This window comes from Cupressus sempervirens, chromosome 5 (genome assembly GCF_028749045.1).
Source record: "Cupressus sempervirens isolate cs-2001-9-10 chromosome 5, ASM2874904v1, whole genome shotgun sequence".
Taxonomy (NCBI): domain Eukaryota; kingdom Viridiplantae; phylum Streptophyta; class Pinopsida; order Cupressales; family Cupressaceae; genus Cupressus; species Cupressus sempervirens.
In genome coordinates, this window is record NC_143122.1 from 539,362,133 (window position 1) to 539,382,690 (window position 20,558).

Below are 20,558 nucleotides of genomic sequence, written 5' to 3' on the forward strand. Positions count from 1 at the left end.
GTGTGGGCCATACTAACATCAGTGGCAGCATATTTTAACGAAAGTGGAGGTAATATAAAGGCACTGGAAATTTAATATTTCCTTTTGGCACTTAGAATAATTCCATTTCACATTATCGTGCCATATTAAGAAGACTTTATTTTGAATTAATGAAGGCTTGTATTCAATTGGGGTCCGATAATAATTTTGGCTCTATCTGAAAACCACTGATCATGTTTCATTGGCACATTCAAATTTAATAATTCTCATCTCTGTGAAAATCTAATTCCCATGAAAAAAAATTTGGATACGGAACTGTAGTTTGAGGAAAAATAATTGAGAATGGAACTTTTTCTTGCTTTGTACAGAGAAACATATATGTGAATTGTTTCAGATTCTGCTGGAAGTATTAAATTTATTCAATTCTCTGTATTCTATTGAGATTAATCTAAGTTCTGGTGATTAATGCTATGATAATTTCCTATGAAGAATGAGACACAGCATGGCGGCTAGAGATATAAGATGGTCTCTATAGTTCGAGAAATTATTTGCTAGGTGACCACCATTTCAGATTTGAGAAGTCTTAGACTCAACCAGATAAATACAGGTAAACCCTTGGGAACATTCAATATTGATGACCATTGGTGGTGAGCACAATCACGACAGTATGGTGTTACTCAATAAACCCAGGATCATCCAAGAATTGGGTAATCTGATGAGAGGTGGGCTGTGGATTGCATTTTAAGTCTGAACCTTCATTGTTAGAGCTGGATGTCTATTTCCAGGGGTGCAGCTGAGAGATCTGGGTATAAACTTGAACGCATTCAGACTGGGATTGTACTCCAGTTGCACATAATTCATCATACAAACTTCTGTTTTACCTAATCATCACTGTGCATGATATACTGGTTAACCTTCAGCTGGGTATCTCTGTCACATGATTCATCTGTGTGAAGTAATCAAATTAATTGTTTAATCCCATGACTGGTCTATCATTGCTTGGACGAAGAAGCTTGTCAAGCATTTGACATTATGTGTGAACATACATGATTATTATTGTATGCAAGAATCTTTGTCATAATGCCAATGCAAACTAAATAATCATGTCAGAACTTTGTAATTATTTGACACTTGTTTGTTAACTAATTTAATGCAAGATTGTTGGTAATGTCTCTTTGCTGGTCTATGTGAAATTTCCCTTAATCAAGCATTACAAGTCCAAACTCTAATCTCGGAAATCAAAACAGCGTTTCACTATGCCAAGTGTTCGTTGAAAGATTTATTCGCTTAAATATCAGGACAGAATTAAGAAGGGATGTTACAAGTTCATTCTCACATATCACCTTTACATGCATAGATACATTATAATTTATACATACATATATATCCATGTTATGCGCGCGCATACACAGAGATATGATTATTAAAGATTTATTTACGGGAAGAACTTTTTCCTCTTCTGCACAAAACTTGTACCGATATCTCCAGAATAAGCACAAGATAATGTGCAATCTACCAAAGATTGCTTTGGAGAATATAGGCAGTGAATTCTTCTGTCAACTGTAAAATTATTGCTGCAGTTTCAATGTTGTTCTGAAAATGTAAATCTAGTCTTAACTTGTGCATTTTATAACTTCTCAATTCTTCTAATCTCTAATATAAATTGTTCACTGAGTTTTAGGACTTTCCTAATCTAATTCTATCAGTTGTGATGGTTATGTTTTTGACTGAAAATGCTGTCCATCTGACAGATAGTGGAGCAAATGGTTCCAATATTATGTGATTACAACATGAAGCCTCAGGTGAGATTAATTACTTCATTCATTCAAAGGCCTCCAAAAAACATTTTGTTGCTTGTAAAGTTCATTTTTTGGTCTATTCTTAAACTTTTTTACAATTAAGTTTCTCATAATAATGCAGGCACTTTCTTCATATGTTTTCATTTCTGTCCATTTGTTGATGCACATTTCACCAACCTCACTCCAGTTGGAGCTTCTAGAGAAATTGCTACCTCCAATTCTTCCATTTTTGACTTCACATCACCACAGCTTGCGGGCCTTCTCTCAGGTAACATTTTGGCCAGATTTGTATATAAATGGATCAGCTGTTATAGATACATGAGGGAACTTTGATAATATGTGTTTTATTGAATTGTGCAGATATTAGTTTATCAAGTACTCCATAAATTCTTGATTGTTTTGCAATCCTCTACACGAATGGAGTTACAAAACCTGCCTTTGGAGAAGAAGTGTTTGCAATCTATAATGGTATACTTGGAGAGAAATGCCGATTGTGCAAGGTAATTTGTCTTTCTCTTCATGATGTTTATTAAGTTTAACAATACCTTTTTCATGCTTTTTGATTCTATGTTTCTAATTCCATTATTTTATTTGTTTAAGGATTTCTTCATATACTTGTAAAATACTCCAAGCAATATTCCGTTCAAGCATCTATATATTCATGCTAAAATTGAGGGTAATAGAAAATATAGTAATATAAAATAATTATAAATAAAAAATATAGTTTTATATGACATTTCAACATTGTTTTGATTTGCTAAGTACCCTCCAATGTTTTTGTTGTTGAAATCAGAATTTATCTCTTCTAAAATCATTATACAACTTCTTGCATGGCAACACTATAGAGAAGACCTGGTGAATACTTCTTGTAATGTCCCTTTTTATGGCCTCTCTAATATCTCTGAGGGACTCCAGTCTTCTTGAGTGCTCTAGTCTTTTTGGGTGAAGATTTCGACTGTGGCAGTGACTTCTAGAGATCAAAGCAAGATTTATTGCACATTTTAAAATTTAAATGCAATACAGAAACTTTGGCATCATTCCACACTACTTGGAGAAGTTTGCTATTTTTGGAAAGTACAACTTTTCATGAGGGTTGATTTCTTGTGAGCTTATGTAAGAACCCCAAATAGGCTCTATGCTGATCACTGTTTGTTTCCCTGAGTGTAATGATTGTTTTTTGTTGGTTCTTGAATGTTTCAAGCTGCTTCTGGTTTTTTTTTTTTGAGTTTATAAAAGAGAATACAAATATTGAAACTAATTTACCCAAAATTATAACTCAAATCTAATTATAATGCTGATCGAACTCATTTATTCAGATGGCTCATACAATTTATACAATGTTTATTGTTGGAAGAATACATAAAAAAAAACATCAGCATTAATAGTTGAAAAAAACCTGATTTTTGACTCCAAAAATGCAAACACGCTGCTGATTGCTCCCTCTCTAGGCAGCGCCTATCAAAATCTGCAATATTAAATCTCTGATTCTGAATTTACTGTAGCGCGGTACTGTTCACGGCACTGTTCACGTCACTGTTCACGGGCACTGTTCACGGTACTGTTCACGGCACTGTTCACGTCACTGTTCACGGGCACTGTTCACGGTACTGTAGCTGCTGTTATAAATCTGCAAACAGATCCATCCAATTTTCTCCTACTGAAACACAATATTGACTTCTGGATGAAGCCAACTCACAGGCAAAATTCGGGTGATATTTCACACCTTCAAATTGCATCAACTCTGAAGAAACTACGTCCTCCACAGTCTGAATTCTTCTCGAATTTGTAGAAACCCTGGTTTTAAATAATTCTCATAACATGCTCTTGAAGGAAGACAAGGTTTGTTTATAAAGACTCCTCAACTCCAGAATGAGGCTCTACGCTCAATGTGGGATAAAAGAATATAATAATAACATAAAAAATGTTATTACATTAGAACTTAGAAAACCCCTTTTAATTTTTCCATAAGCTTGGACCCACAATTAATTGAAATATGGCCCCCTTTTATGATATCATGACCCTCACTTAAGTTATAATATAAAAACATATTATAACTTAATAATATAAGCTCAAAACCAATAATGTTTATTCTAACTAAATAAACATTAATATCTCCATTATTACTCAACATTTTTGAATGTCGTCTGAACCGGGAGCTAACATGATAGAGCTGCATATGACCATACCCCTTTTCTAAAAATAGCAGGGGTCCACCTTTATAACTCCAAAATTGCTAAAAATAGCCTGACCAAGCCAAACTCATAATAAACAAACTCTGGCAACCCAGAAGTGTACTCTTCTCAGGTCCTTGGAAGATCTCCACACCAAGGTGACCCTCTAACCAATCCTACTAGCCTACGAGGGTCTCTGATAGGCTAATCACAAGCTAAAGTGATGTCTCTAGCTAGAAGGGGACATCACAGTCCACCCTCCCTGAAATTGCTTGTCCTCAAGCAATATCAACTCTGGATGCTGTAAAATCTCCTCGCTCTCCCAAGTAGCATCCTCTATCGGCAAATCCTTCCACTTCACCAAATATTCCCGGATGGTACGTCTCCTCAAGTTCCTTTCTCTGAAATCAATGATAGCCTCCGGAATCAAAACAAGTTTTCCCTCATCATCCAGGGGCGGTAATACTGTAGAAGGCACAATATGATGCCCCAACGCCTTCTTGAGACGTGACACATGAAAAACATTGTGCACCTTGCTCTCTGCCGGTAAGTCTAACTCATAAGCCACCTCTCCCACTTTCCTGATAATCCTAAATGGACCATAGTATCGTGGCTTAAGTTTCTCGGCACCATTCTTCTTGAGAGTGGATTGACGGTATGGCTGCAACATAAGATACACCATATCTCCAACCTCAAAAGTCCGCTCAGTCCTCTTTTGATCTGCGTATTGCTTCTGCTGATTTTGTGCCTTAGTTATATTATCCTTGAGAGTCTTAACAATGTCTTGACTCTCCTGTAACAAATCACCTGCACTGGGCACTCTACTGTCACTCAAAAGCAGATCCATAAAATTGGGTGCCTCATACCCATACAGGGCCATAAAGGGTGACATCTGAATAGACATGTGATAAGTGGTGTTGTAACAATACTCACAGAGATAAATCCACTTTACCCATGCCTTCTGTTGCCCTGTTATATAATTTCTGAGATATCCCTCCACCCATTTGTTCACTATCTCCGTCTGACCATCTGTCTGAGGGTGGTAGCTAGTACTCGGAGTGAGCTCTGTCGCACACAACCTGAATAACTCCTGCCAAAAGTGACTCATAAACCTGCTATCTCTGTCACTCACAATGCTCCGAGGTAAGCCATGTAATCTGAATATCTCTTTGAAGAACAACTCTGCCACTTGTGTAGCAGTGTATGTAGCAGTGATCGGAAAGAAGTGTGCAAACTTCGTAAGGCGATCCACAACCACATATATACAGTCCCTGCCTTGGGCTCTAGGTAGTCCTGTGATAAAGTCCATAGACAAACACTCCCACTTCCTATCAGGAATCGGAAGTGGCTGCAGTAAACCGGCTGGATAGGAGTGTTCCTGCTTATTCTGCTGGCAAGTGAGACACTCCCTAACATACTGAAGTACTTCTGTTTTGAGCCCCTTCCATGTGAAGCGCTCTCTAATCTGCCGGTAAGTCTTGTAGAAACCAGGATGTCCTGCCATAGGTGAATCATGAAAAGATTTCAGAACCATCCTTCTCACCGCTGATCCTGGGACCAAAAATATTCGCCCTTTGTAAATGATGAGCTCATTCACAAGGGTGTATCTGTTGTCCTGAATAGTCCCATCTATGAATCCAGTTGCCCAAGTATCCTTCGCATACTCTGCAAGGATCAAGTGTCTCCAATCCTCCGATATGTCTGTCAATAAGCTCAAATGGGGCCTACGTGATAAGGCATCAGCAACTACATTCTGCGTCCCCTTAAAATATGTAATATCAAAGTCATAGGACTGTAACTTGCTCACCCACTTTTGTTGCCTATCATTGAGATCTCGCTGCCCTAGAAAATGCTTTAGGCTATTATGGTCGGTTTTGATACAAAATTTGCTACCTACCAAATATTGCCTGAATTTAGCCAAAGCATGCATAATGGCTAACATCTCCTTATCATATATACTGAAGCTCCGCTCTGGCCCTCTCAATTTCCTGCTCTCATAAGCAATAGGGTGCTTCTCCTGCATAAGCACCGCTCCAATGCCCTCTCCGGAAGCATCACAGTGTAGCTCAAAAGGTTTGTTGAAATCTGGTAATGCTAACACTGGACAAGAAGTCATCAACTCCTTAAATTTCTCGAAACACTCCTGTGCCTCAGGAGTCCACAAAAAAGCTCCCTTTCTCATCAAATCTGTTAAGGGTGCTGCATGCCTGGAATATCCATCCACAAACCTCCTGTAGAAACCACATAGTCCCAAAAAGCCCCTCAACTGTGTAAGGTTCACCGGTGAAGGCCACTCCACAATGGCACGAATCTTTTCAGGATCCATGCGTACGCCCTCTGCACTGATGATGTGACCCAAGTACAACAACTCTGTCATGCCCAAATCACACTTCGACTCCTTTGCATACAAGGATTCTCTGCCCAATATATCCAACACCGTGTCAAGGTGAACTAAGTGCTCCTCCCAAGATCTACTATATACCAAGATATCATCGAAGAAGACAAGTACAAATCTCCTCAACTGAAGATGGAAAACCCTATTCATTGTTGCCTGAAAAGTAGCGGGTGCGTTAGTTAGCCCAAATGGCATAACTACAAACTCAAAATGGCCACAATGACATCTGAAGGCTGTCTTCTCAATATCCTGCTCTCTAACTCTGATCTGGTGATAACCTGATCTCAAATCTATCTTTGAGAAGAAGCAAGCTCCATGAAGCTCATCTATCAACTCATCGATCCTGGGAATGGGGTACCTGTTTTTAATTGTCTTCCTATTAAGCACCCTGTAATCAATGCACATCCTCAATGTCCCGTCCTTCTTCTTTACTAACACCACTGAAGAAGCAAAAGGAGACTTACTTGGTCTAATGTGGCCCATAGCAAGTAACTCCTTTATGGTTTTCTCAATTTCATCCTTCAACCTCTTCGGATGCCTATAAGGTGTAATCATGATGGGCTTAGCCCCCTCCTCTAACTCAATGATGTGCTCAATACCCCTGTCTGGTGGTCTACCCGGTGGAATGTCACTAAACACCTTAGAGTGTTTAACTCTAAGCTCCTGAATATCAGGAGGATATTCAATCTTCTGCTGTCCCTCCTGTGATGGCATTAACATGCACTCTGCTGCCCATTCTACCTGATTATGTCGAATCAATCTAGCCATCCTCCGAAAAGAGACCATCCTGAGATCACTATCCCTAATTGCCTTAAGGATATGTGTCTTCCCATTCACTTTAAACCTCATCTCCATCTCCTTGAGGTTAAGAGTGAACTCACCAATATCGTGCAACCAACTCATCCCAAGAACTATATCTGTATCTCCCATAGGCACAACATAGAAATCTGCCTTAAAGTCATAATTATTAACTTTCAATGGGAGTCTAGTGATCTTACGATCACAATTGAGAACATAGCCATCCGCTACCCTCACTCTAATTCCCCCAAACTCCTCTGTTTGTATGCCACGCTTCTCCACCATCCTAGCATCGATGAAATTATGAGTGGCACCTGTATCAACCAAAGTTATAACTCGCTGTCCAGCAAGTACTCCTCTCATCCGGAATGATCCTTCTTGCTTAATACTAGTGAGACGAGCTTCCCTAAGTTGCCCATCTCCTTCCCCATCCTTGGACTCCATTTCAAACAAGTTTTCAGCCTTGTCTTCCTCTTTTCCACCATCCATTTCCTCTATATCAGACTGCTGATCTGAATTATCTGATTCTGATTCCTCATAGTATGCCCACATAACTCTGTTAGCTTTTCCCTTTGGCCTAAGAGGACAATCATGGTTTGCATCATAGGGTCCCTTACAGTAGAAACATAATTTTTTCTTCCTCAAATCATTTAATGTTTCCCTGTCAAAAGGTGCTGGAGTTTTATCTTTAGAATCATTTTTAAAATCAGTCCTCTCTGGTTTTTTATAAAATGGTTTGTTATCCTTACTAGAAGATGCTCCTTTGGACTGAAATTTGTTTGTTGGGACTGCATGTTCCATACTTCTTGCCTTTTTCATCGCTTCCTGTAAAGAAATAGGATCAAATGCCTTTATCCACCCTCTCAGTGGTTCGGATAGGCCCTCAATGAAAAGAACTATCAATCTACGCTCTGAAATGTTTGGCACCATCACTGCCAACCGCTGAAATTCACCAATGAAATACTCCAAGTTGCCTGTCTGTTTCAACTGTGCTAAGTCCCGGAAGTAAATCTCTGGATCCTTCTTATCAAATCTTTCAACCAACTTATCCACGAAGTCCTGGTACTCTGTCACCTGGTTATGCTGAAGTGTTACCATACCATGGTACCACCAATCATGTGCTACTCCCTCCAAATGCAAGGTGGCATATTTGATAGCTTCAATCTCTGTCATTGGCCTCAGTGCCAAAAATGTGTCAAGCTTATGAACCCAAGCTTGAGCTGTCATCTTACCACTCCCATCAAATGTAGGCATAGTAAGCTTGCCTGTAGCCCTCTTCAGCTCACTATTTTGACCTCTAGGCCTCCTATCCTGTCTGAGTGACCTGTAATGCTCTCTCCTCTGATTAACAAAGCGTTCAAAGGTCATCCTCTCCCGAACCTGTGGAGCTAATAATTCCCATTCATCATTTGCAGCCATGAGTGCATCTGCAAATATGGGGTCTCCTGCCGCCTCCTCTGTCGGATCTTCTTCTGGCTCCTCCGGAACAAATGTAGGGCGTGTAGGCCTATCAGCTGTTCTAGAATGGGTCTGTTGTGGTCTCTGATTACCTGTAGCACTCCTGTTATCTCCCTGTACTCCCTGTTCCCCATTCTGTCTAACAGGTGGGTTCATCCTTTCTACCATAGTAGTGAGTGCCTGTAATGCCTGTGTCATCTGCTGCTGCCCTGTAACCATTGCACGAAAGAATTCTCTGGTATCCTGATCATCATTATTCCTCCTGTTTCTAGGTGGACTACCATCATACCTCTCTTCCATATTTCCTGTTTCCTGTAGCTGTTCTCTGTCAATCAAAGCTCTCCTGCGGGTATAGTACCTGTGTGGTCCAATTTCCAGTGGCTGCATATGACTCCCAAACCCTCAGGATGGCAGGAACTAGGCTCTGATACCACTGTAAGAACCCCAAATAGGCTCTATGCTGATCACTGTTTGTTTCCCTGAGTGTAATGATTGTTTTTTGTTGGTTCTTGAATGTTTCAAGCTGCTTCTGGTTTTTTTTTTTTGAGTTTATAAAAGAGAATACAAATATTGAAACTAATTTACCCAAAATTATAACTCAAATCTAATTATAATGCTGATCGAACTCATTTATTCAGATGGCTCATACAATTTATACAATGTTTATTGTTGGAAGAATACATAAAAAAAAACATCAGCATTAATAGTTGAAAAAAACCTGATTTTTGACTCCAAAAATGCAAACACGCTGCTGATTGCTCCCTCTCTAGGCAGCGCCTATCAAAATCTGCAATATTAAATCTCTGATTCTGAATTTACTGTAGCGCGGTACTGTTCACGGCACTGTTCACGTCACTGTTCACGGGCACTGTTCACGGTACTGTTCACGGCACTGTTCACGTCACTGTTCACGGGCACTGTTCACGGTACTGTAGCTGCTGTTATAAATCTGCAAACAGATCCATCCAATTTTCTCCTACTGAAACACAATATTGACTTCTGGATGAAGCCAACTCACAGGCAAAATTCGGGTGATATTTCACACCTTCAAATTGCATCAACTCTGAAGAAACTACGTCCTCCACAGTCTGAATTCTTCTCGAATTTGTAGAAACCCTGGTTTTAAATAATTCTCATAACATGCTCTTGAAGGAAGACAAGGTTTGTTTATAAAGACTCCTCAACTCCAGAATGAGGCTCTACGCTCAATGTGGGATAAAAGAATATAATAATAACATAAAAAATGTTATTACATTAGAACTTAGAAAACCCCTTTTAATTTTTCCATAAGCTTGGACCCACAATTAATTGAAATATGGCCCCCTTTTATGATATCATGACCCTCACTTAAGTTATAATATAAAAACATATTATAACTTAATAATATAAGCTCAAAACCAATAATGTTTATTCTAACTAAATAAACATTAATATCTCCATTATTACTCAACATTTTTGAATGTCGTCTGAACCGGGAGCTAACATGATAGAGCTGCATATGACCATACCCCTTTTCTAAAAATAGCAGGGGTCCACCTTTATAACTCCAAAATTGCTAAAAATAGCCTGACCAAGCCAAACTCATAATAAACAAACTCTGGCAACCCAGAAGTGTACTCTTCTCAGGTCCTTGGAAGATCTCCACACCAAGGTGACCCTCTAACCAATCCTACTAGCCTACGAGGGTCTCTGATAGGCTAATCACAAGCTAAAGTGATGTCTCTAGCTAGAAGGGGACATCACAGAACCAGAAGCAGCTTGAAACATTCAAGAACCAACAAAAAACAATCATTACACTCAGGGAAACAAACAGTGATCAGCATAGAGCCTATTTGGGGTTCTTACAGCTTAAGAGTATTTTGGAATGATACATATTCAGTGCATTCTAATATTTTTGTAAGTTTGGCTGGATGCCCAAAACAATTAAAATACAACACATCATAATTATTTATTTGGCGTATAATGAAACAACCTTCTATTAATTTTTCTAGGACTTTCATCATTTTCCAAATTCAATGGCTAGATATTTCAATTGTTGTTTTACTGCATGAGAAATGTAATATTTTAAAAAAAAAATTATATGTTGACAGAAGTTGGCTTGCATAAGCTAATCAACATAAGTGCTGCTATATCTCCAACGGATATTTGACCAAATAATGTACTCTTTCCCACTACTATTTACGGGATAACTCATGAGGAATACAACTTGGCGACCTCCATTTGACATTCCTCTGAGGATTACTTTTTTTCCATTAATTTATAAAGAAAATTCCAGACATTTGAAACTCTGTGAATATTTATCCAAGGTTATCAACCATTGAATGCCCAACATAATGTTAGTTAGCCAAATCAACCACATAAAAATCATTTTGTTACTGTATAATTACCAAGAGTAATACTTAATTTTGGAACCTTATCTGTGCTTACTAAAGTAGTACCACCTGCTACTTGGACACCAAAACCTTCATGTTTCACTGTATGTAAGCCATGTTTCTTAACAAGAGTCGTATTGATGAAATTATGAGTAGCACCATTGTCTATCATAACAATGCGTCATTGCCCTTGTAAAACCCCTCTTTACTCTGAAAATATTTAAATGTGGAGTTCCTGTCATTGTTGCTATTTCACCTTTTCCTAGTAGATCTTCCTGAACCTATTCAATAATTTTAAGATCTTGTTCTTGATTTGGATCTATGTTTTCCTCACCTTCATTATTTGATACTACTTCAATGTAATGAAATTTTCCTTTTCCCAAACATCTTTGACTTGGTGCCCAAGATTCTTTACAACTAACACAATTTTTTTCTTCTGAGTTCATCTTGCTCTTCTTTTTCTAATTTATTTCTAGGTGGTGTCTTGTTTGAAGAAGGTTTTTTTGCAAAATCTGCCTTAAAAGTTGACCCTTTGTTATAAATCCTTCCTTTAGAAGGGGGCTCCAATTCTCTAGCCCTTTTTATGGCTGATTGCAAGGAATATGGATTTAAGGACTTAACCCACCCTTTGACAGTATCAGATAATCCATCTATAAATATCACTGTTTTCTGCCTCTCAGAGATTTTTGTTACTATACTGCTAATTTTTCAAATTCTAAAATATATTGTTCCACTGTACCTGTTTGTCTAAGCAAAGTCAGAACTTTGAGATGGAGTTCAGAATCCTTAGAATCAAACCTATCAATAAGCCTTTCTGTGAAAACAACATAGGTGTTAATCTGATTATGGCCTAACTTAAGCTGTCCATGATGCCACCATTCATGGGCAATTCCCTCCAAGTGTAATGCTGCATATTTGATGGCTTCATCCTCCATCATTGGGTTTATTTGTAAATATGTATTGAGTTTTTGTACCCAGGCTCTAACAGTAGTTTTACCCGACCCATCAAAATAAGGAAGGGACATTTTACCGATCTTCCTTTGTAATTCATTATTATACCCCCTTTGCCCCTTATTCCTATGTTTCATTCTAACATCCAAATATTCTCTAAAAGTCATTGATGCTCTAAATTCATCACTTGCTTGTACCGAATCCTAATAGAACTCTTCCTGGAGTTCCCTAATGGTATGTTCTCTTTCAGGCTGTGGATTTCTAGGAGTAAAAATTGGCATGAAGGGTCTTACTGAAGTTGAACTCTCAGGTTGTCTAGTTACTGATTGATTCTCCTGTTCACCCATTTCCCTTCCATTATTCCGATTTTGGTTCCTATCATTGTTCATGAATTGTGCCATCAAGTTTGCCATACGGTTTACATTATTTTGCATATCTTGTTGACTCCTAAGTAATGCAGTTATGAGATCCCTAGTGTCATTTGCTTCTCCCATATTGCATTCAAAAATTATTTCCTTGTCTGACTTAGTAAGACTGTCTTCAATGTCAACTTGTGTAGATGAACTTGAGGATTCGAGCAATCTATTTTGTCTGACTCTAGTATTACGGAAATTATAAATTCCTTTTGGCATGTGTGTTTGCACCCATAGGCTGGTAGGACTGAATACTTTGATACCACTGTAAAATTCTTAATTGCTAACTTTATACTTTTGGATGAGATATCAGTAATAGTTCATAACGCAGTTCAATCTGACAATTACAGAACACATAGGAATTTAATAATAACTGGATCTCTAATGCAATTACTATATTGAAATTATTAATACTCATATATAGAGAGATTCTATAGTTGGACCTAGAACCACGTACAAGAATTCATCATTTACAAGTACTCTGCATAGAATCGCGTACAACAATTAGTTCTGAACATTCACCAATCGACATACTTCATAGTGCAAATTGATTTGTATTGATTACATGAAATTCCTTCTGCATTTGATCCTCAAATTTCTAAATTAACTAGGGAACTATTCATGGAAAGAAATAGTGAGAAAGGTTTACTATTCTCCTCCAATACTATGAATTATAATATTCCGTCAACAGTACTTGGGGTTCATATGAATTGTGTCGTCTCCCTCCTTGGCAGTGATGACTCTTCTGGGGATGATCATTAACAATTATGATTTTCATAATCAATTTATCTAACGAAAGATTATGAGAATATGCATTCGATGCTCCCTTCAATTCTTTCAAACGCTGTGCTTATTTGCAAGTTGCTCCGTCACATCTAACCCCTTTATATGCGTTGAATCTTCATAGTATACGTGTTTCCTTCTGATTATATTATGAGAGAATGATTCCTTCAGTTATACCTGTGTTTCCACTAGGTCAGAAAGGCTCTGACAAAAGGAAAGATGTGTTCGCTTCTTCTGGCTACCAAATTCAATCCAAAATTCACCGCCGGATATGTACTTTGAAATTACACAACAATCTGGGATGTTCCCGAACATGTACCTTGAACCAACATAGCAATCGGATTTGTTCTAGCCATAGTAACGAGAATCGCGTGAACCGGCGATTCAGCGATAAGATTCAAGGTAGGCGATTTTTTTGGAGTTGGGAATTGCCACACCCAATTTTTTTGGATGAATCGCATGAATCGCCGGTATCGGTGATTCATCAAAACATCTCATGAATTGGATGAAAAAATCGGCAAGAAATCGCTCATTGCCAGAAAAGTATGGAGTTGTAAATTTTTAAAAAATAACTTGTTTTTTTTACTTTCTTTTTGACCTATTCTCTTTGTTATAACCCTAAAGGGCCTTCTATTTGTTAAGCATGAATAGAAGAGAGGAAAAGTGAGAGAGAAGAAGAGGCTTGAGCTGGAGCCTTGCTTTTATATTTTGTTTACACTGCATAGATATTGATAGTGATATTGAATCACTGATAGACATACGTTTCAAAATTTCATGGATCTTCATCTTAGATTTATACATACATTTATGATTTGATGTCTTATAGATCTTCATGGTTTCATCTTATATACATTCTATGATTTGAATCATTATGATCATTTGATTTTTATTTATTTCAGCTAGCCTACAATTTACATTTTAGTACATAATGATAACATAGTTACGTATGTGATGGATTTTATGTTTCATGTTTATGTATGTTAAGTTTTAACTTCTATTTGATGATGTTATAATGTGTTTAAGTTATATTCAATAAAAGGTGCATGAAATAAGTCTTAAATTGTTAAAATCTCTACATTTAAAGGGTTTTTTCAAATTTGTCGATTCATCGCCGATTCACCGACGATTCACCCCCAATTCACAATTCGATTCGGCCGTGCCGATTCTGATATGATTCTGATTTGCGTTACTTTGGTTCTAGCAATGCAACTCCATTCTTATCACTTCATCCACCCTCCCAATGTTTAAGCCGATGACATGTTCCTTCTTGTTTGCATATAGACAATGGAGGAATATCGCATTGTTAGTCTCTACTAGACTAGACGTATCAATTCTGACAAAAGGAGTTTGATTTGCACTTTGGTCACTAACCATCTATATAAAATACCTAATTTCCATTTCTGTCTTCTCCCAAGTTCGAAGCTTCTATTTAATTTGAAGAAGTTGGGTAATGTTCCTGTGGATGTAAAAACCCTGTCTGGCTAAAGCTAAATCAAGCATCAACTCTTTCACATTGAATGGTTTGACATTACATCAAACACTTTCCAAGCAAGCATCTGATACCACTGTAAAAATTCTACGTATGCTCTGATAGAATTATCTATTCCAATGAATAATGTTACTGTGTCTTTTTATTTTTATTAAATTTTTAGAAGATATACTAACAACACAGCTCCAACATTACTTATAATTTTAAATGGAAAAGGAAATACAATTTACATGTATCGAATTCCAATTTCTATTTAATATTGGAACATGATTTCTTCCATAGCATAGTCCTTGATGCTGCCAACTGAAAGGAGAGTCTAGAATTAAACTAGAGGCGGCTACAACACTCCCTATCCCATCAACGCAAGCTAAAACTCAATCGCACCAGTCTGCTACAATAGGTATTGCTCTGAATGTCGGTCACAAGCAGTATATTCAGTAATGTCCCGCTGTAGTGCAGATCACAAACTACACAAGCTGGCTATAGGTCAATTCCAATGTGCTAGGTCTGTGGTAGATACTTGTTCAAACTATTGTCCTTTTCAGCAACCCGCTAACTTATAGATATGGCATTCAGATAGAAATCAACCCCATACGCTATTGCAGACTTGAAATGGCAGTTACAAATATACCCCAAATTGAATCTTGATTTCAACTGCTAAGTCTGTAACGAAAATTCAGTCAACTTCCTTCAGAATATTAATCTTTGTAGCTGCAGTGATTACAGTTGGAGAATTCGACAACTGTATACTCTGGCACAATTGCTAATGAGAATCTCAGAATTATAACGCCAATCTCCCAGACACAGATAATGATAGATAGGAGATTTGACTAGTGAAACCACTATACATCAGTAGTAGCTTCAAACATTAGAGACTTAGAAACCCTTATACTTCAGCAAGTGCTCACAATTCAGAAGTCAGGGAAAAGCCACAAAGGCTATAAAAAGAAAATATATTTTCAAGTGTGTTTTTCCCAATGAAATGAGCTCTCATTTATAATCTTTCGTTGGCCATAGTTTCCTAATAAACTACACTTCAAAGATTGTGGAAGTTTTCCAAAAGAACTCAACACTAGAAACTTTCTAACATACTTTTTAGAAATTTCTCTTAATGTCATTATTATAATAATATAAATATCATTATAATAATGCAACTTAATAATCATTGAATAAATAAGAGCTCATGCAATTATTAACCTGATCTACTGCAAGTGACGACCAACTACCAAGTCACCCACTGCTCTGACAAAAATAACAACTGCCAATAATAGACTTACTAAAAATAGTAAGTTCACAACTGAGACCCCCAAAACACCTTGTGAGCTCATGAGGGTCGCTATGATGAGCTAACTCCATCAACTACATAGACCTGCCAAAAACAGGGACATTATAGTCCTCTCTTCCCAAGATTGCTTGTCCTCAAGCAATCTGACATCATACAGAAACCTCCAATGGGATCCCATAAGAAACAAGTGATGTCCCTATCCTCACTAAACCAACAAAATGCCAAAACCATCAACATAACTAGTAACATGACCTGCAACACAACACCAAGTACCTATGTTGGTGATGTAAAGGTCAGAACATCATTAATAGAAAAATCCTTAGGAGATCTCAACACACTCTCCTTCATTATGCCTACCCAATCATCCTGTAGACCATCCAGCTTAGGCTCAGACCAACTTTGTACCCAATGCAAATCCTGAACATGTGAGTCAAATACCAACCTATAAATACTCATCACAGTATAAACTTTATCATTAGTATGATCATCTTCATCAACATCCTCATGTGGCTATGATGACTCATCCTCAACCTCATCAGTGTAAACCCACATACCACGATTCATTGCTCCCTTTGGCCTTAACGTGCAAGTATGACCTTTAGAGAAAGGCCCCTTGTGCCAATAGCAAAGTTGATGCCTCCTAAAATCCTCTCTCGAAGTGACATCAGATCTCCCCACTGACTTGCCCTTGTCCTCAACAATATGTGGGGGCTCCTTATCCTCAAGCGGAAGAGCAGAAGATTTTGAAGCAACCTTGCTTCGAGAAGAGGACTCCAAGTCTTGTGCCTTTCGCATTGCTACCTGTATAGAAGATGGATCCAATAACTTCACCCATCCATGGAGTGGCTCAGTCAATCCCTTCATAAATAACATTACTCGCTTGTTCTCTGAAATATCATAAACCATGACTGAAAGCCTTTGGAGCTCATTGATGTAACTCTCCAATCCACCAAACTGCTTCTGTTGAGTGAACTCAAGGAAGTATACCTCGGGATCCTTCCTATCAAATCTCTCGATCAAGTGATCCACGAACTCTTGATAGGAAGTGATCTAATCATGTTGCAAAGAAACTAACTCATGGTACCACCGGTCATGGGAAGCTCCATCCAAATGCAACACTCCAAATTTGATACCATCTACTTCTAACATAGGACACAAAGACAAATATGTGTCGAGCTTATGAATCCAAGCTTGAGTTGTAACTCTCCTGGTACCATCAAAGTGCTCCAATGTCATCTTATTGGCAACTTGTTGTAACTCAGTCTGTCGAGGTCGTTGTCTCTCAGGTGCTGACCTCGCTCTGGAATGCTTTTGTTTTTGAGTTAGGAACCTATCAAAATTCAGATGATCTTTAATAGCCTGTGTTAAAGCATCCCACTCCATAAAGTGTTGCAATACGTCATCAACAAAAGGAGCGACCTCAGACTCAATACTAACCACATGCACCTCAGTTCTCAGAAATGCAGGCCTCTGCAGCCTATCATGAGTGCTAGTATGTATGTTAGCTCTATCAGCCAATCCACCACAATTCTCAACTCGAACCCAATTTGCATCTCTGTACCTAACACCATCTCGTGTTCTATCCTCGACTCAAGATCTATGAGAACCAACAGAAACATCTCAAACTCTCTCCCTACTCCGTCCTTGAGGAAGTGCTATTTGCTGCAAAGTATTAGACAACTGTTGCAGTATATCTATCGTTTGCTATTGCTCGACTACAATATTCCTAAATGCCTGCAGGGCATCTGTGGGTCGTAGTCCAATGCCACCAAAACTACCCAGACTACCAACTGAACCAAAATGAATCTCAAGCTCTCCTTCTCTGGGAGGAGAATTACGTCCACTTCGGGTATAGTGGATACCAACACAAATCTCCTTTCGTCAGCCATGATAGAAAATAATGGATCACATACTAATCATTAAAAACTAATTTAGAGCCCAGTTCCTACAGGCTGGCAGGAAATCGCTCTGATACCACTGTAAAATCCCTATCTGGTTAAAGCTAAATATAGCATTAATTTCTTTCACATTGAATGGTTTGACATTACATCAAACACTTTCCAAGCAAGCATCTGATACCACTATAAAAATTCTACGTATGCTCTGATAGAATTATCTATGCCAATGAACACTGTTACTATGTCTTTTTGTCTTTATTAAGTTTTCAAAAGATATACTAAGAACACAGCTCCAACATTACTTATAATTTTAAATGGAAAAGGAAATACAATTTGCATTTATTGAATTCCAATTTCTATTTAATACTGGAACCTAATTTCTTTCATAGCATAATCCTTGATGTTGCCAGCTGAAAGGAGAGTCTAGAATTAAACTAGAGGCGGCTACAACACTCACTATCCCATCAATGCAAGCCAAGACTCAATCGCACCAATCTGCTATGATTGGTATTGCTTTGAATGCTGGTCACAAGCAGTATATTTAGTAATGTCCAGCTGTAATGCAGATCGCAAACTACACAAGCTGGTCGTTGGTCAATTCCAGTGTGCCAAGTCTACAGTAGATACTTGCCCAACCTATTGTCCTTTTCAGCAAGACGCCAACTTATAGATATGGCTTTCAAACAAAAATCAACCCCATGCGTTGTTCAAGACTCGAAATTTTAGTCACACATATGGCCCAAATTGAATCTTAATTTCAACTGCTCAGTCTGTAACAAAAATTCAGTCAACTTCTTTCAGAATATTAATCTTTGTAGCCACAGTGATTACAGTTCGAGAATTTGACAACTGTATACTTAAGCACAATTGCCAATGATAATCTCAGAATTATAACGCCAATCTCCTAGACACAGATAATGACAGATAGGAGATTTGACTAGTGAAACCACTATACATTAGTAGTTACTTCGAACATCGAAAACTCAAAGACCCTTATACTTCAACAAGGGTTCACAATTCAAAACTCAGGAAAAAGCTACAAAGGCGATAGAAAAACAAATATATTTTCAAGTGTGTTTTTCCCAATGAAATGAGCTCTCATTTATAATCTTTTGTTGGCTAAAGTTTCCTAAAAAACTCCACTTCAAAGATTGTGGAAGTTTCCCAAAAGAACTCAACACTAGAAACTTTCCAACATACTTTTTAGAAATATCTCTTAATGTCATTATTATAATAATATAAATATCATTATAATAATGCAACTTAATAATCATTGAATAAATAAGAGCTCATGCAATTATTATCTTGATTTACTACAGGTGACGACCAACTACGAAGCCACCCATTGCACTGCCAAAAATAACAACTGCTACTAATAGACTTACTAAAAATAGTAAGTTCACAACTGAGACCCCCAAAACACCCTATCAAATCACGAAGGTCACTATGATGAGCTAACTCCATCAACTGTGTAGACCTAGGAAAAATGGGGACATTATAGTCCTCCCTCCCCAAGATTGCTTGTCCTCAAGCAATCTCGGAGCATATAAAATAAAACTAATATAATATAATTAATATATTATATATGCCTTGATTAATCTTTATTCATAAAGTCCTGGAGGGACGTTACATTCTTCCCTTGATGTCATCAAGTACTTCAGTGTGATGAAATTCGAGGCAAACCTTGTGATGTCCAGATGAGCTAACTCCCTATTTTTCCTGTATTTCCTCATTGTGACAAGGACAAATGCATAACTTGAATATACTTTCTACCCTTTCGACACATGATTTGACCCACTCAATCTTACCAATGTCCTCCAACATGAGGTCAAGGCAATGTGCGGCATAAGGAGTCCAAAATATAGTGGGGTGCCTCTCCATCAATAGTTTGCATGTAGCAATTTTAAAATTAATTAGAATTTTACAAATGTTAAGAAACTTAGAATTAAAAAAGTTCAAAATTTGATAAGTTAAACTGTTAAACTTAAAACTTAAAAGTTTACCTACAGCAACATAAGTTGCTACATTATCCGTCACCAACTGCATCACATGTTCTTCCCCCATCTCTTCTATGACTCCCTCAATAACCTCACACAAATATGTGGCGTTTTTGAGTTGAGAGGAAGCATCAATAGATTTGATGAACATGGTGGACCCTACAAAATTAAAAAGAGCAAAACATTTAATTATCATGATTATGATTCATGGACCATCAACAAATTAACAATCAACAAATTAGCAATCAACAAATCAAAATTTAAATTAGCATGTAGGAAAGTAGAATGATCAATCACCTCTATAGGAAACAGGAAAATTGAGGAGTGTTCTTCCCCTCCTATCTGTCCAACCATCAATCATGATGGTGCAACCCTTTATGGTCTATTCCTTTTGGCGATTGGTTAGCTCAAACTTCATGTCCTCTACCATTTCATCTAAGAGGTGGCCACTCAACTCAGCCTCAGTACGGGCTCTAAAGCCCGTACCACAAATAGTTACGACATCTATCATGCCTTGCCAATAAGGAGTCCTCTCACAAATAGATTATGATTAGAAAATTAGATAACAAATCATTATGTAATATTAAATATGAATCTAACAATTACGCAAGTAGAGATATTAAATAATTAAAAAAGAAAACAAATAAAAAAATAATAACTACCTTGCTGCAATAAATGGAATGTTGCAAAAGTACCAAAACTTGCAAATTTGTTTTTTGGCAGCATCATGAATCTTCTTGTTCAAACTACTCATGCTCTCAAGTGAGGGT

General features: G+C 37.7%; 1 protein-coding gene across 9 annotated transcripts in view; it reads left to right on the top strand.

The window, feature by feature from the left end:
* The window catches only part of LOC149557071 (tRNA/rRNA methyltransferase (SpoU) family protein), a 332,528-nt gene that overhangs the window by 262,679 nt on the left and 49,291 nt on the right, over positions 1-20,558 (top strand). For 8 of the 9 annotated variants that reach the window (XR_016364835.1, XR_016364836.1, XM_089831747.1 and 5 more), the window contains 3 exons: positions 1,731-1,781; positions 1,900-2,046; positions 2,139-2,278. Coding sequence is in view for 7 of the 9 variants with exons in the window: in XM_089831747.1 (XP_089687873.1) it covers positions 1,731-1,781; positions 1,900-2,046; positions 2,139-2,278 (338 nt within the window). In the remaining 2 variants the exon portion in view is untranslated. The remainder of the gene's footprint in view (positions 1-1,730; positions 1,782-1,899; positions 2,047-2,138; positions 2,279-20,558) is intronic. The other variant, XM_089831751.1, reaches the window with a different exon arrangement.